This window comes from Gossypium hirsutum, chromosome A03, assembly GCF_007990345.1.
Source record: "Gossypium hirsutum isolate 1008001.06 chromosome A03, Gossypium_hirsutum_v2.1, whole genome shotgun sequence".
Taxonomy (NCBI): Eukaryota; Viridiplantae; Streptophyta; class Magnoliopsida; order Malvales; family Malvaceae; genus Gossypium; species Gossypium hirsutum.
Genome location: NC_053426.1, coordinates 111,388,357 through 111,406,119, shown reverse-complemented (window position 1 = coordinate 111,406,119; position 17,763 = coordinate 111,388,357). Strand labels below are relative to the sequence as shown.

General features: G+C 31.9%; 1 protein-coding gene across 2 annotated transcripts; it reads left to right on the top strand.

Annotated features, from left to right (window-relative positions):
* The first annotated feature begins 14,079 nt into the window (after window positions 1-14,079).
* LOC107927899 (cyclin-dependent kinase inhibitor 7) lies at window positions 14,080-15,568 on the top strand. 2 transcript variants are annotated; one of them, XM_016859022.2, is made up of 4 exons: window positions 14,080-14,484; window positions 14,695-14,747; window positions 14,991-15,146; window positions 15,291-15,568. In XM_016859022.2, exons 1-4 carry the CDS (start codon window positions 14,176-14,178, stop codon window positions 15,358-15,360), a joined length of 588 nt encoding a protein of 195 aa, XP_016714511.1. In that variant the 5' UTR covers window positions 14,080-14,175; the 3' UTR covers window positions 15,361-15,568. The 2 variants fall into 2 exon arrangements, with proteins under 2 accessions (XP_016714511.1, XP_016714512.1); XM_016859023.2 differs by having other exon boundaries at window positions 14,104-14,484; window positions 14,695-14,741.
* Window positions 15,569-17,763: the final 2,195 nt, after the last annotated feature.

Sequence of the window (17,763 nt, the reverse complement as noted above, 5' to 3'; positions counted from 1 at the left end):
ATCAATATACACATGACACTTCTCACCATATAAATAGTGTCTCCATATTTTTAAAGCAAACACGATTGCAGCTAATTCCAAATCATGTGTAGGATAATTCTTCTCGTGCGGTTTTAGTTACCGAGAAGCATATACTACTACTTTACCTGACTGCATCAAAACACAACCCAAACCATTTAGAGATGTATCGCTGTATACCACAAATAGCACACCAGATTTCGGTTGAGTTAACACTGGTGCTTCTGTCAACATCTTCTTTAATTGATCAAAACTTTGCTAACATTTATCTGACCATACAAATTCAGTATTTTTTTGTAACAACCGGGTCAATGATAAAGCAATCATTGAAAAATCTCTGACAAATCGGTGATAATATCCTGCTAATACCAAGAAACTTCGTACTTCAGTGACATTCTTTGGAACTTTCCAATTCACCACTGCAGCTACTTTACTCGGATCAACACGAATTCCATCAGCTAACACAATATGACCCAAAAATGCAACCTCGTGAAGCCAAAACTCATATTTACTAAACTTTGCATATAACTGTTTCTCTTGCAAAGTTTGTAACATTGTTCTCAAATACTAAGCATGCTCGGATTCCGTCTTTGAATAAATCAATAAATCATCAATAAACTCAACCATGAATCTATCCAAATAGGGTTGTAAGATCGGATTCATTAATTCCATAAATGCAGCAGGGGCATTGGTTAATCCAAATGACATTACTAAAAATTCATAATGTCCATACCGGGTTCGAAAAGTAGTCTTCAGCACATCGTACTCTTTTACTTTCAATTGATAATACCCGGATTGGAGGTTTATCTTTGAAAATATTGATGCACCTTTCAACTGATCAAATAAATCATCAATACGAGGCAAGGGATACTTATTCTTTACTGTTACCTTATTCAACTGCCTGTAATCAATACATAACTTCAAAGAACTATCTTTCTTCTTCACAAATAAAATAGGTGCTCCCCAAGGTGACATACTCGACTTGATGAATCCTTTATCTAACAACTCTTGTAACTGTGTCCTCAGCTCTTTTAATTCAGCTAGGGCCATTCTATACGGTGTCACTGAATTGGGAGTTATTCCTGGGATCACATCTATCACAAATTCTACTTCTCTATCAGATGGTAAACCTGGCAACTCCTTAGGAAACACATCTGGGAATTCATTAACTACCGACATCTATTCTAAATTTGAATTGGAACCCCGAGTATCAAAAATATAGGCCAAGAATGCCTCATTTCCTTTACGTAACAATCTCTGAGTAGAGAAAGCTGAAATAATACTAACAGTATCACCCAAATTTTCAGACCCAACTGAAATCATATCCCTTGTTTGGCATTTCAAATTAATCTATTTTTCACGACAATTCACTATTGCATCATGCTTCATTAACCAATCCATTCCCCAAATAATATCAAATTCTCGAAAGGGTAACAACATCAAATCAGCAGGGAACTCACAGCCCTTTATTCTCTGTGGACAATTACGACATATTAAATTAACTATCACACACTAGCCTAAGGGATTAGTAACTTGAACATTGAAATCAGTAGGCTAAACAGATAAATTCTTTTCAGATGCTAACATGGAGCAAATATATGAATGTGTAAATCCAGGGTCTACCAATGTATACACAGTATCATCATAAAGATAGAAAATACTAGCAATTACGTCTGGAGCTGTCGCCTCTTCTCTCGATCGAATAGCGTAGGTGCGTGCAGGTGTTCTAACATCTGATTGACTAGCTGATTATCTTATACCTGAATGAGTAGCCCCTATAGCATTACTTTGCCCCGAACGTTTACTTCATTGAGGAGTAACTTTTTGTTTCTCTTTCTGCTCTACTTCATCTCTTTGTAGTTGGGGACAATCTCGAATGAAATGATCAGTAGATCCACACCTATAACAAGCTCCTGTTTTGCTCCAACAGTCACCAAGGTGATTTCTTCCACAATACTGACACTTAGGTCGAGGGGCATTTTGAACACTGCTCATACTAGCTGTAAGTCTATCAAATGTCCTGGAATCAGATTGTCTTGATCTGCTCTTTCCCGATCTTTCCGGTACTGAAGTGGCCTGACTAAATTCTTCTCTGGATTTCTTCACCGGTAAAGCCGAAAATGACTTAGATATATCTCTTTTAAATGATTCTTTGCTCTTTTTATCTCGTTGCATCCTTCGATTATACACTTCCTCAAGTTTCTGAGCACGATCTGATAAAACAACAAACTCTCATATTTCATTACCTCATATCATCATTCAACCCTTCTTCAAATCTGATACACATTTCCCTCTCTGTAGGCACAATATCCCGGGCATATTTGCTAAGATAAACAAATTCTCTTTCATATTCAGCTACTGATTTACTTCCTAGAAATTCTCTCTTTTTCTTATCCAGATACTGTTTGCCCACATATTTCTTTTTGAACTCATTTTGAAAGAATTTCCACATGATTTTCTCTACCGACACCACTGCCTCGATTGTTTCTCACCAATTGTACGCTTCTTCTTTCAGTAGTGACACAACATATCTCAAATAATCATCTGGTGAACATGCCATTTCTTTAAAAATCCTCATCAAACTCTGTAACCAATATTCTGGTTTAACTGTATCATCATCTGATCTTCCCCGAAATTCTTCAGGTTCTAGTTTTCTGAGCTTTTCCAACGGAGTACGTTTACTAAATTCAATTGTCGGAGGAGGTGGAGGGGCAATCGAGGGCACTACAGGTGGTGCAGTAGGGGAAGGGGGTTGTCGAGCCGAGTTTCTTTCTTGCATTGTTTCATTGTACCATTGATTCATAATTCCATAAATCATATTTTTAAGTTCCCGTTCCTTCATCAAAGAAATCGAAACTTCACTATTGGTCCCTTGTTTAGAAGTCTGTACTCTACTATTTACTTCTTCATCATGTTCTGTACCTTCTGGTCTATCTGACATCTTTATAATCAAGAGTTATCTATAAAAATAACATGAGTTAGATCGGATCATATACATCACACTATCACAGATTTTTATGGCATGTATTTCTAATCACTTTACACAACACGATCATTCCGAGAATTGGCTAAACTAAGCTTTGATACCACTAAATGTAACACCCCTAACCCGTATCCATCATCGGAATAGGGTTATGAGGCATTACCGAACTTATATATTAGCATTTGTATAAAACCAAGTCATAAATTTGCATTCCAAATCAAAACTTTTCAAATTTCACCATAAAGTCCCTAATATTGTCCTACGGGGCCCAATACATGCTTTGGAAGTGATTTGGAACTAAACGGGTAACTTTGGAAAACTTTAAAAAAACTTCTTAAAGTTAGGGGCTCATGCTCGTGTGGCCAGCCCGTGGGCAATTCTGACTTGCAATTTCTTAAGCATCAAAGGGGCATACGGCCTAGGCACACGCCCATATGGCTAGGCCTTGTTGTAAACTGATTTTTCACCATTTTAAAGCCATTTTCACACAATTTTGACACACGACTATGCTTGAAACTTGTGTTCTTCACACGACCAAGAGATACGGCCATGTCTTTTGCCCATGTACTATCCTGACTTCACATTTAAAGATGCAGGGGACACACGGTTATTTCACACTCCCGTGGGCTTACCGTGTGTCACACACAGCCTAGACACACGCCCGTGTGTCTATCTATGTGGACAAAAATAGGCCGTTTTAGGCCACTTTTCTCAACCTTTCATCTATTACCTGCACTTAAACTCAATTTTATACAAATTACAACCAACCAATCAACCAATTTATGCCCATAATATGCATTTTATATTAGCACACTACTACTTAACCATTAAACTAAGTTTCATACATATATGCCATCCCTTTTACATACTTTAACCATCTATAATTTTATCCAACCAAATACTTATACATGCCATATAAATCAAAAGATAATAACCCAAAACTACCGGAGAAGTCTGGATAGTGTGATTATTGATGATGATCCGATCCTCCGACTCCACGTTAATCTACAAAATATGACAATCACATTCAAGTAAGCTTGTGAAAGCTTAGTAAGTTCATAGGCTTAGAACGTAAACTTACCAAATATGGTAAAGCATTCATATATTATCCAATTCACTAATTTCTCCTGTCATTCACAAGCCAAGTCAATTTCACTTAATATTATTCACAGAAACTTCATTTTTTTAGGCCCATTTATCACTTACCATCTCTTTTCAAATTAAGAAACTATACGGAATTGAGTACTTCATCTTCACTTTGCTATAGTAAAACTATGGACTTGCACATGATCACGTTTCACTTTCCGAAGCCATGGCCCAACCATAGTCTTATACGAGTCATATATCATACCGATGCCATATCCCGGATATGGTCTGACATGGGAGCACTTATCACTTTTCTCCGATGCCATAGCCCAGCTATGGTCTTATACAGATCACTTATATCACTTTAATCCGAAGCCATAGCCCAGCTATGGTCTTATACGGATATCACTTATCACTTGTTTTCTGATGCCATATCCCAGCTATAGTCTTATACGGATATCACTTATCACTTGTTGCTATGGTCCAACCATGGTCCTTTTCTGTCAATTCATCGTTTGTCACTGGACAGAAGTACTCAATCCGATATTTCCTTCAATTTGATCATTTATTCAGTTTCATATTTTTACATTATTCATGGTTTTATCATAATCATATAGTATAACTCATTATAAAATTCATAAGAATAACAATTATCACTAAAATTTAGCCACATGAACTTACTTGGGCTAATTCACAATAGTTGTAGAAGTTCAAGAAAATTATTTGACTATTTTCTCATTTCCACGATTCACTTCAATTTCTTGATTTATAATTACAAAATCATTCATTAATTAGCATTCATTTCAATTTTATTTTATCTCACAATTTATACCGTTTAATTCCTAAAATTACACTTTTACCCCAAATTTCACAATTTTCACAATTTGTACCCTGACCAATTAACTCATCAATAGAACCTTTTCTTCTCAATTAACATTTTCCTTAGAAATTTTAAATTACTTCAAAACCATGAAATTTATAATTTCCTCATAAAACTCTAATTTCAAGCTCTTTTACAATTAGGTCCCCAAAATATTCACTTTTTATATAATTTTTTCAATAAAATCAGCATATAAACTAATTAAAGCTTTAATTCCATGCTAAATCATCATAAAATTCCAGTACTTATTCATGGAAACTTTCAAAATCAGCCATGAAATAAAAAACTAATGAATTAGATGATAGGACCTAGTTGTAGCTGAAGAGGATGAAGAAAATTGAAGAAATCTCTAGATTTCCAATTACATCCCATTTTTTAACTATTCAATTTTTACTTCTTTTCCAATTTTACCCATTGTTCACACCTAATTTCAATATTTCCTGCACATACGTGCCGTCCAGCCCAATAATAGGTGTTTAATTGCCTATTTAGTCCTTCTTTAATTATTACTAGAGCTATTTAATCACATTTCACAATTTTACACTTAATTCAATTTAGTCCTTTTTACCCAATTGACTACGAAACCTTAAAATTTCTTGACAAAACTTTAATACTAACTTCCTAACACTCTATAAATATTTATAAAAATATTTATGGCTCAGTTTAATATTCCGAGGTCTGGATACCTCGTTTTCACTTTCAAATTATTTAGTATTTATTATAAAATACTATTCACTATTTCAATCATTTTCCTAACTTCACATCTAACTTATTTTCATTAAATTAATAATATTTTCTACTCATTTGTCAAATTTAGTGATCTCGAATTACTGTTCCAACACCACTGGAATTTGGGCTGTTACAAGTATCAATGAGTGCTTTTTTTTTCCCAAGGTATTTATTGGAGCGAGTCCAGTAATTAATCTTCCGCATTCGATAGACCTATTAAAGGATAAATGCTAGCCACTAGTTTTAAAGCTGCTCCATTCCCAGGGCAAGGATTGAACCCTCAATCACTGGTTTTGAGTGCTTTTTTTTAATCCCAATTTGATACCTTAGTTTAACTTAAATGTTCAACTAGATACCTACATTATTTTTTTAAAATTGATACTTGTATTTTTTTTATCTCATATAAATATCTAGGTTTGACTTCAATATTCAATTTGGTACCTGAGTTTTTTCTTTTGTCTCAATTAAATCTCTTTTTTTTTTACCAAAACACATATCAAATATTTATTAAATAATATGAGATTATTTAATTTAAGTATCGAGATAAAAAAACTCAAATACTAAATTAAAATTAAAACTAAATATAAATACAAATTCTGTCTATTAATTTAAAATATTAATCAAACTCAAGAAATAACAATAGAAACATTAATAAGACAAAAGCAAAAAGGTAAAAGCAAAAGCTAACCAATCTTTTCAATATGAAGAAAGCTTAATTTGCTTGATTTTTTTATGCACTAAAATTAAAAGATTCAATAATAAACCGACATTGCTAAAATTAGAAGCCAAGAAGGACTATTAACTGCATGAATAATAGGTCAAAATATCTAAACATTAGAAGCAAAAAAGTTATTCTAAGGGTGGTTTTAAATCAGCGGTGTGTTTACTTGTTGTTAGTATAAAAATAGTGGTGACAGTGAAATTAGATATTATAACGTAAAATAAAAAGAAAGTTAAACGTAACACACTGGAAATAAACGCTCATCCAAAATAGCCCTAAATAGGCAATCCTTTATAACTAGACAATGCATATTATGTAAATTGTAAATAGATGAAATTGTTACTTTGTCACTCTATTTATCCGAGAGTTAATATATCATTTAATATTTGAGTTTTTTTTAATGCTCAATTTGGTACCAGATCAATCATCATGTGGTCAAATAAATATTTGACATGTGTGCTTTAGTAAAAAAATACATAAGTACTTAATTGGGATAAAAAAGTTTAGGTACAAAAAAAAGAGAGAGGGTAAATTATACCCAATATCACTAAACTATTAGTAAGTTTATGTTTTGGTCACTCAACTTTAAAAAGTTAAAAAATGGTCACTGAACTATTCGAAAGTTTTCATTTAAGTTATTGAACTATTCAAATTTTTTTATTTAAATCATTAGGCTGTTAAGTTTTTTTTTTAAGTTCAGCTAGTGTGCTCCAAGTGATGATTAGATGATCAATATGGTGGATCATTACTCGTCAACAAGTAGAAGAGCATACCTTAGATCCAAGTTGATTAGACAATCAGTGCCAGAGATCGAATAAGAAAGCTGTTTGAATTTTGAACTGTAGAAGATAAAGGGAATGAGAGTTTTCGATTGGTTCAAGCAGTGAGAATAGAGAAGGCCATAAAACAACGACTTTAACAACTTAGTGACTTAAATGAAAATTTTCAAATAGTTTAGTGATCATTTTGTAACTTTTTTGAAATTGAGTGGCTAAAATATAAATTTACTAATAGTTTAGTAATCTTAGGTGTAGTTTACTTGAGGGTTAATATACCATTTGATACTTGAGTTTCTCTTTAATGTTCAATTTGGCACCCAGTCCAAATGACATCATGTGGTCAAATGAATATTTGACATGTGTACTTCAGTAAAAAAAGTATAAATATTTAATTGGGATAAAAAAAATTAGGTATCAAATTAAAGATTAAAGCCAAACTTAGATCCTCAATTGAGAAAAAAAAACTCAGGTACCAATTTGAATATTGAAGTAAAACTTAGGTACCAAACTAAAAAAAACACTCAGGGACCAAATTAAACATTAAAATCAAACTTAAGTACCAAATAGTATAAAAAAATAATTCCAAATATGTAGCATTACAGAGATTAATATGTCCAAAGAAACTTTTTTCCCCACTTAACAAAAGCATTACATTCAATCTCATCCCTTTTAAGGACACCATATGTTAGCCACAAAAGTAGACTTTTTTCTTTTTCTTTTTTTTTTTTCTCTTAAGGCCCTTTTAAGCTTTTTGGGTGGTTCTAACAGAAGACATTTTGGGAAAGATAAGGTTGTTGTAACATTTGGAAAAATTTGATCCGATTAATTTAAATTTAAATTTGATATAATCTGATCTTAAAATTTATCTGAACTTGAAATTGTTTAAATAAGAAAATTGAAATGTTCGATTTAAAAACTCAATTTTTAAACTTGAAATTACTTCGAGTCCAAAAATTTTAAAATCTAAATTAATTAAATTGAAATTAAATTCACCCAAAACCAGATCCAACTAATGGAATAATTTGCATTGAATACATATTTTTGTTGGAATAATTGGTAGGTGTAGTGCCATGTTCCAAATTGAATTTCATTTTCACTTTAGAAAATAAGATCATAAGAGACAATGTAAATAGTTGGAACGATGACACATTAATCAATCATAATTTATTTGCTTTTGCATTTGTCCTCCATGTTGGTATATAGATATAGTACAATAAGTGTTGTCGGTCACAGAATGTTACATTAAAATTAATTTTTTAAAAATAAATTCGAGGTTGTAGTTAATTTTTTTAAATCAAGGATTTAGTTAAAAAATTAAAAATTTTGAGAAAATTAACATGGTTGTTGAAATCAGATCGAAGCGGTCAGTACACCGGTTTAGATCAAGGGAAAGAACTAGTTGACTTACAGATCAGTATACAAAATCGTTGAGCTGGTAGTTGAACTGGGTTTATAATTTTTTAATAATTTATTTTATTGAAACTAGACTGGTTGAACTAGGAACGAACGACTTAATTGGTTCAACCATCAATCCAATTCCGAAAACCATGAGATTTAATGAGAACTTTTAAATTTTTCAAAAATTTTGAAATGCTTAATGACAATTTCTCAATTTTTAAAAGCTGAAGCACTTTCTAGCTCCTATTACATTCTGTCATTGCATACATGTATTGAACACGAATATTTAAAAAAAAAAAGAATACCCAAAATTACTTGGAACAATATATATTTTGTGGAAGGACTTCCGACTCCTTTAAAAGATTTTTTCAAAGTGTCATCCTCCTAAAACCACTCAAATAGTAGCATAGTTGCCCACAAGTGCCCTATCAAAGGGTGAGCATTCGGTTTTTCAGCCTTCGATTATTTTTTTATTAAATCGATTTAATAGATCATAAACTACAAAAATAGATCTAATCAAATTAAAGCTCAAAAACTATCATAACTGAACCTAGGTTGATCGGTTAATCAGCTTTAGTTATTGAGCTTAAATAATATATATTTATTTTATAAATTATAAATATATTTTAAATAATTTAAAAATATATTAAAATAAGCCGCTTCTTTTGTCAGGCTAGTTTGAAATTTTAAAAATTAATAACCAACCGAAATAACCAACAAAACCAAATTCATAATCGAAAAAACCGCCCAAACTGAATCCAGTTGAGTCAGTTTTCTTGGTTTAAACCGAAAATTGCTCTCTTTGACACAAATCTTACGGAACGTAAACATCTACATTTCCTTTGGTAGGTGGTCCATCCCAACAAAGTACTCTTGCTCTTCAGATAACCTCAAGCATTCTAGATGGGAAAAAATACAAGTAAATATTGATATGAAGAACTAGTTAGGGTTAGATGCTAGATATGCAGTAAGATCATAAATATATACATGTGGAGGTTTTCAAAGAAGGAATTGAAAACCTCACCAGCTGATTATTATTTAGCAGTGTGCAATGACAGTTTTTCAGTGCTTAAACTGAGAGTAGTATTTAGATATTTGGACCATTGCTGCAACTTCCCCAGTGCCCAACCCATAAGACCTAATTTCACACAATCAATACATATATGTGTGTTTTTTATGTTCTTTATATAGGTGTGTATAAATATATATATAAAACCTACGCATCTGTCAACTGTGAGCCATGTCTGCATGTTTCTGAAATGAATGCATCAAATGTTTTTATCTACTAGGAATTTTCTTTTTCCATCTAACTTTGTCATTGCTTTAGAAAGTACAAAAATGGAGAAAAAAAAGTAAAAAAAAAAAGTTGTTACTAACCCATTCTCTTTTTTGTGTATATATGGTAAAAGTATTATAGAAGTAGAGAAAGGATTGTATGAAACAGTGATGCCATGTCATCTGTATCCCTTTCTAATAGTTTTATGCCACATCAGGATTCTTATCCTGAATTTCAAGATTTTATCTTGAATTTTAGTATTTTAATTTGGATTTGATTTTTTTCAGGATAAAATCCTGAGATTCAGGATAAGATTACTGATGTGGCATAAAACTATTGGAAAAGGATACAGATGACGTGGCGTCATTTTTTCATACAATCCTTTCCCTATAGAAGTAATAAGAGTTCTAATTGGAGGTTGGGTGGTGGGTTTCGAAATGGGAAAATATCGAGGTATTGACAATATTGGAAGGATTGAAATTAGCTTGGTCATGGGGTTTTTCGAAAGGTAGAGATTGAAAGTGATAATGCTCTACTAATTGACACCTTGGGCAATGGATTAGCAGCAGTCAACAATATAGCCGAAGTTAGAATGATTCATGAATGGTTCTACAAGGGCTGGGAGGTGAAATGTCAACTTATTTAGAGTGATAGCAACAATGTTACTGATTTCTTAGCTAAAGAGGTAGGAGATAGAATGAATCAGTTGGTTGTTCTTGATGACCCGCCACTGAATGTGAGACACATATTGGAAGAGGATATCCAACATTCGTTATATACAGAAGCAAAATATGTTGAGGCTTGATAATTTTAGTTTATTGCTTATGCTTTATTTTCTAACCAAAAAAAAATCTTTGTATTAGGAGTCAAATTGCATTTTGATCTCTTTACTCAAAAAATAAACAAATTAATCCTTGTATATTAGATGGAAAGAGCAAATTGATGACATGATTGACGAAATAACTAGACAATTATATATGGTGTGCCACGTATACCTCATGGTAATGTACAGGGACTAATTTTTTACAATAGAGAAATGAACGGAACTTTTAACAAAAAGACTAATTTCTCTTTGATTTAATGTACATTGATTAATTTGGTCATTTTTTAATAGAAAGAATACAATGTAATCCAACTCTTAATACATGAGTCTCTATAAAACTTTTACTATGTATATATATAACTACAACTTGTAAACCAAGAAAGATTCACGAGTATTCAAAACTAATTGCATACTAAAAAGCTAAGATTAACATAATCCAACCAAATTGAATTTTATTTTATATTTAATTTTGTTTACTGTGTAAAAATAAATATTTAATATTTAAAATACATAAAAAAAAATATTTTTTTCCCAAAAAGTTGCTATATAAAAGCTATTGATTTTTTTATTTACTTAAAAATTAATTTAAGAAAAATCACATCAAAACTTTATCAAATTTATGTTCAAAAGCAATAAAAGATATATCGTCAAATATAAAATTAAAAACAAATCAAATTATTATGAACAGTTAAAAAAAAACTCGAACTCAACCTTACAAAACAAGGACATATCTTACCCTTTCAACTTTCGTTGTATATATTAAATAGATTTTTATTATATATTAGTACATATAATTTTTTAATATAAAAATATTTGCCTTTTATTTTTATAGCTGGTTTTTATTTTCTCCAATCGTGGCTTGACGGTAAAGGGAATCTCCCAAAGCTCTCAATGATGAATTATGTTGATAAAGGTAGCCGCAAAGTGTTCAACTATGATGAAAAGGGTCATCGACTTTAGAAACATTGCCTTTTGAAGTTGAAACTTTGTGGACCTTAATTAATTTGTCCCTCATTTGCTTTTATCTTGAAATTTCATATTAAGCACATTGCATATTGCATCCTTTGAAACTCTTGTTTCAACAATATATCCAATCAAAATTTATTATGAAAGATGGTTCATGATTGTTTTCATTCATATACTATTTTAAAAGTACGAGTCTTAACTCAATTGGTATGCGTATTACTGTCAATGTAAGAGAACTTGGGGTAGTTCTAAGTATTGTGTCAAAAAGAGTAAATATAATCAGAACTTATAAAATGATTATTCAAAATAAAAAGTGTCCACTCAAGACTATACTTGAAGTGCTGAGGATCCAAACCTCGAGTTTAAACTTTCGACAGAATTGGAAAACAAAATTCTCGTAGAGAACAATACATGACGTGTTGTGAGTCTATATATTTAAGAAGATGGGGGATTAAGGTCAGATTTGAATTCTAAACTTAGTGTTAATCAATACTTCATATTAATTAGAAGTTTGAAGTTTTTTGCTAATAAACCAATAGCTTTATTGACACACAATGTGTGCGCAGCTTTTTTTCAAGGTTCATGACCATCTCTTTCAACAATAACAACTTGAGTGTTTAAACTTAAGAATACAACGTGTTTTATCATTACACTCATGAATGAATTTAAAAGGAGCAAGTAGAGACCTTAACACCCACAAATGAAAAAATTATTTTTTTAATCCTTAAAGAAGAGATAAACATCTAAACCAATATAAATATTGATATTCAAACTAAAATTTTTATTAAAATGTGACTTTTTTTTAATAATCTCATTATAATCTCTGACTATATCTGTTCTTTTTGACATAATAACTAAAATAATCCATAGCTCTTCCCCAATTCATAAATAAGAAAATAATGCGCTTCAGTGCACTTGAATCCACATTCTCTAACTAAATTAAGACTCAATCGACAAACGTCATATCTTTTTAATATTTAATTTTTTTAAACCTTGGATATTTATCTTGCATTTATTTTCCTACATTAATCCATCTGTTACAATCCTTAAATAACATCTGACCAATAACATCTCTAATAACTCAAAGGCATTATTTTTACAGTACAAAGATCCCATTTTTTTTATTAGAATTCATTTCTATATGCATGTTTAGCGAAAGTTAATAAATTTAGAGTTATTGTATGTGTTAAAAATTTCATCTACCCATCATGTATTTCTTAAGGTGCTATCTTCATTATTATTATTATTATTTTCCAGAATACAATATATATCAGTTATACATTTATGGTGGCAATAACTATCAAAGATTATAGAGGTTTAAATTACAATAAGTCCTTAAACAGAAGGGAATAATTAGGTCTATTATTGCTTAAAGTATTGGTAACATTCATATGCCATATCCATTCACATGTTATGCCTATTGCTAAAATTTTATGTTATATCTATCATCCGTACATTGCATTTATCTGTTTGTCTTAATACGATAATCTATACTTACGGGAAAGAGATGTTAGTAAGTCGGTTGAGCTCTAGAGAATGCGAAAGTAATAAGAGAATGAGGCATGGTACATCAAGAATGACTGATGGCGCCCTTTATATAAGACCATCTGGATCCAAGAAAAAGGAGATCTCTCTCTTTCTCTCTCAACTATCACTCACTCTCTTCCCGTGTATTAACTCGCCAAAGAACCCGAACTCACTATCTTCTATGGATCTGTACTCGTTAGATGAACCGTAACAAACCACCATAACCCCATCCCTTTTCTCGTTTACTAACCTATCAAGGAACCCAAACTTACTATTTGCTACAATTCTTGGCTCATCGGATGAACCATCACAAACCGCGACAACCTCATCTTTATAGAAACACCTTGAATTGTTATATATATATATATAAGATTGCATGAGCTATCATAAAATCTCATTTCGGTTTTTGACTCATACTCAAGGTCACAAGGGTTTCAAATAAATTCCAAGTCAAGTCGAATTCTATTTAAAAACACAAGCACTTCAAACATTATTTTTTCTATCCACAATATTAAAATTAGAAATTCACTTAAGTATAATAATATTTTCATTATTAGTGAAAATTTTAAATATAATCTAAATTTAAAACTATGATAAATTTTATTTATTTTATAAAATTAGAAAAAAAAATACCAGCAATTTCAAAAAAAAAAAATTATATCATGCTTCAAGTTTTTTAGATGTAGCCACCAACCAGCCAGAGGGAGTTGACGTGACGGCAGACCAAAGACGGTAACGGCGTTATTCTTATTCCAGGTCGATCACGGTGTCACATATAACGGAGTTTAGAAACCACGTATACATTTTACACACAAAGTACCAAAACAAGGGAAAAAAACAAATCTCCACCATCCAAGATATCAACGGTTGCAAATAAACCATTTAATCACTCGATCGATCGCTTTTTTGTTTATAAACACTCTCTTCTCCATCGAAAAAAGCAAAAAAAAAATAAAATAAAATAAAATTGTCACACACGAATAAAAAAAATGGGCGATTGTATGAGAAGCTATAAACGAAGTGTAGAAAGAGCGGAAATGGAAGCTTCGAAAAAAAGGTTATTGTTATCGAAGAGAAGAAAATCCGTTGTTTCTATAGAATTACAGGAACTGGCGTTAGCTTCACCGGCGGACGTTGAGTTGGACAACGCTATAACTGCTGCTTCTGCTACTTCCGACGTAGTATTCGCCGGTGAAAAGTGTTGCAGACTTAGCTCCGACGAGTTTTCTTTTTCTAGTTGTTTTAGCAATGGCTGCTGTGATGTTGTCGAGGATAGCTTGAGATTCGTAGATCTAAAGGTGAAGTTTGAATTTCTGTTTCAGTTTTTTTTTTCCTTCTGTGCTTTTATGTTTCTCCAGTTTGGTTGCTGAGAAATGAAGAAAAATACACATAGAAAGGAAATCACGGAACGGTTCGTCAAAAGATTTGCCGTTTCATATGAGGTTTAATTGATCGTTTTTTTTAAATTAATTTACCTTATCGTAGCTCATGAATGTGCTTTTTTGCAGGCCAAGAGTTTCGAAACTGAAATCTCGACGTGCATCAACGTCAACAGGTTCAGGTTAATTTTCACTAATTCCTTCATTAATGACTATCTCTTTTTCTTCTTTTTTTCATTTATTTCTAGTTCTATCTTTCAAATTTTCAAAAATTCAAAAAGCTGAATCGTTTCTCTTTTAACTCACCCTTTTAAGCGAGCTCAGTGTACACTCACACTATCCTTCATATTAAAAAAAAAAAACTGACTCGTTTCCTTAACGTTTTATAAATTATAACCCTCATTTGCATTTTTCACCTTTTTCAGTCAAAAAACAACTCCATTAACCGAAGAGGAAATGAAATCGCCGGAGATAAAAACGCCACCTTCACCTGCAAAGCAGCCGAAAACGCCTTCACAAGAGGAGATCGACGAGTTTTTCACAGTAGCTGAAAACTACGAGCAAAAACGATTCATGGAAAAGTGAGTATTGTTTCCATTTCCTTGGTGCGTAGGATAAGCATTGTCACCGCAATGCCGCAATTTAGCATTCATAGAATCAGAAAAAAATCCCAGTCTCTAACTAACTAACTAACAAACAAAGTTTTTTTCTTTTTATTTTTGCAGGTACAACTATGATATTGTCAAGGATATGCCAGTCGACGGTCGATACCAGTGGGTTCGGTTAAAGCCCTGAAAGACAGAAGAAGAGAGATGCTAGAGTTACATAAGGTAGCACGGATTTTTGCGTTAGTCACTTAATTTGTACAGTTAAGAAGCTAGCTTTTTTTTTTTTTAACTTTTGGGTAAAACAATAGTAAAAAAGTTTTAATTATGTCCATAGTGCTCATATACTTTCGACTTTTACTTTTAATTTTATAAATTTAATCTTTTTATTTATCTTATTTAAAATTTAGTTATCGATTGAGTTTTAATTTAGTTGATATTAGTATTGTATCTAGAGATACATTTTTAATAAATTCATTGAGTTTTAATTTAGTTGATATTAGTATTGTATCTAGAGATACATTTTTAATAAATTCTATTAAGTTACATAATTAATAAGTTAATAACCTTCTTGGGAAGAGTAGCCTGAACTCTGAATATGGACTGAAAAATAAAATTAAAAAATATAAAGAATCAATAAATTTTAAATTTATTAATAATAAATATAATTAAAATGACATATTATTGTTTATTGAGAGTGTATGAACTTATACGATGTTAATGTATCAAATATAAATATATTAATGCATGAAATTCTTTGAATCAAAAGTAAAATAACTAAAATTTAAAATTTATACGAAAATCAAATACAAAATTAGACAAGTAAATCCTATTAAAAAAAGTAAATTCTAAGAGTTATTTTTCAATGAGAGTAGTAATCTATACAGTTGGGGAAAAATACTTAATTTTGATCACTATTTAATTTCTTTTTGAAAGGCTTAATTTTATAGATAAGAGTGTTGTTCCAATAGAGTCGGAAGCGTGTAAATTATTGTACTAAAAAATCACACAAAGTTCAATTCCCAGGGAAGAGAGGTGGATCACATGGATCTCTTAAATACCAAGTCTTTCCTTAGACAGAATATCCCTTCTATAGTAATTTAATAGCACAATTAAATACTACTATTATACCCTCAAATATTGAAAGAAAAATAGGACAAGAAAGAACACAAGAGATTTAACGAGGTTCGGTAAATTATATCTACGTCCTCGGGCACTAACACCAGATGATAACTTTACTATCTCCAAAGTATTACAAACAAATAGAATTCTTTAAGAATTCTCAAATGGGAGAAGAGAGAAAACTAAGAGAGAAAGATTGGTTGGGATGAATTGAAATGAGAAATGAGAAGGCCTATTTATAGTTGAGGTTTAAGGACCAAACAATAAATAGCCCATTATCTCAAGGACCAAAAAAAAAAATTATCCCATGCCACTTTTTCAAAGTCAACTTTAGGGTGCTAAACTTGCACCACTTTGTATTGTTTGCCATTAATGTTGTCTCCCATTAATGTTAACAATCTCCACCTTGAAGATTTGATTAGGATAATCACATCTTCACACACTTCCTTCAACTCCCCAAATTCGATAAAGCTATCTTTTGTAGTGCCTACAAATGCACTCTCGAGCGCCATACACCTGAAGGTGCTCAAATTCTCAGGATGTTAATCAAGTTCAAACAATGATTAAACTTGATTGTTGTTACCACCTTGGTCATCATATCTGCGGGATTATCTGCTGTTGGAATCTTCTGAAGTAGAATTTTTCCTTTTTCAAAGACTTCCCGCACAAAGTGATATCTTACGTCGATATATTTGGTTCTTGAATGATAGACTTGATTTTTCGCTAAATGAATAGCGCTCTGACTGTCACAATATAGACTAATGTGACTTTGAACAACTCCCAAGTCTTTTAACAATCCATTAAGCCAAATAGCCTCCTTAACAGTTTCTGTAACTGCCATATATTCTGCCTCTGTAGTAGACACAGCTACTGTAGACTGTAAGGTAGACTTCTAACTTACTGGGGCTTTCGCAAGAGTAAACAAATACCCCGTAGTTGAACGACGTTTATCTAAATCACCAGCAAAGTCGGAATCAACATATCCAACTACAAACTGACCAAGTGCTTCATCCTGTTCAAAAATTAAACCAACATCTACGATTTTTCGAAGATACCGTAGAATCCATTTCACAGCTTGCCAATGTCCTTTTCCAGGATCATGCATATACCTGCTCACAACTCCAACAGCTTGTGAAATGTCAGGCTTCGTACACACCATCGCATACATCAAACTCCCAACTGCATTAGCATATGGGACTTTCGCCATATATTCTCTTTCTTCTTCAGTTTTCGGAGATAATTGAGCACTAAGTTTCAAATGAGAAGCAAGTGGGGTACTTACATGTTTTGTGTTTTCATTTACACCAAAACATTGTAATACCTTTTTCAGATATTGCTTCTGATTCAAACAAAGCTTGCCTCTCTGTCTATCTCTACTTATCTCCATGCCGAGAATCTTCTTGGCCTCACCTAGATCTTTCATCTCGAACTCTTGATTCAACTGAGCCTTCAGCTTATCTATCTCTTTTTG

Bases quoted from the DNA above. Each gene is read 5' to 3' on its own strand.
- LOC107927899 (XM_016859022.2), top strand. From the start codon at position 14,176: ATGGGCGATTGTATGAGAAGCTATAAACGAAGTGTAGAAAGAGCGGAA. The intron at 14,748-14,990 runs GTTAATTTTCAC...CACCTTTTTCAG, and splicing joins ATCAACGTCAACAGGTTCAG to TCAAAAAACAACTCCATTAA. The intron at 15,147-15,290 runs GTGAGTATTGTT...TTATTTTTGCAG, and splicing joins CAAAAACGATTCATGGAAAA to GTACAACTATGATATTGTCA.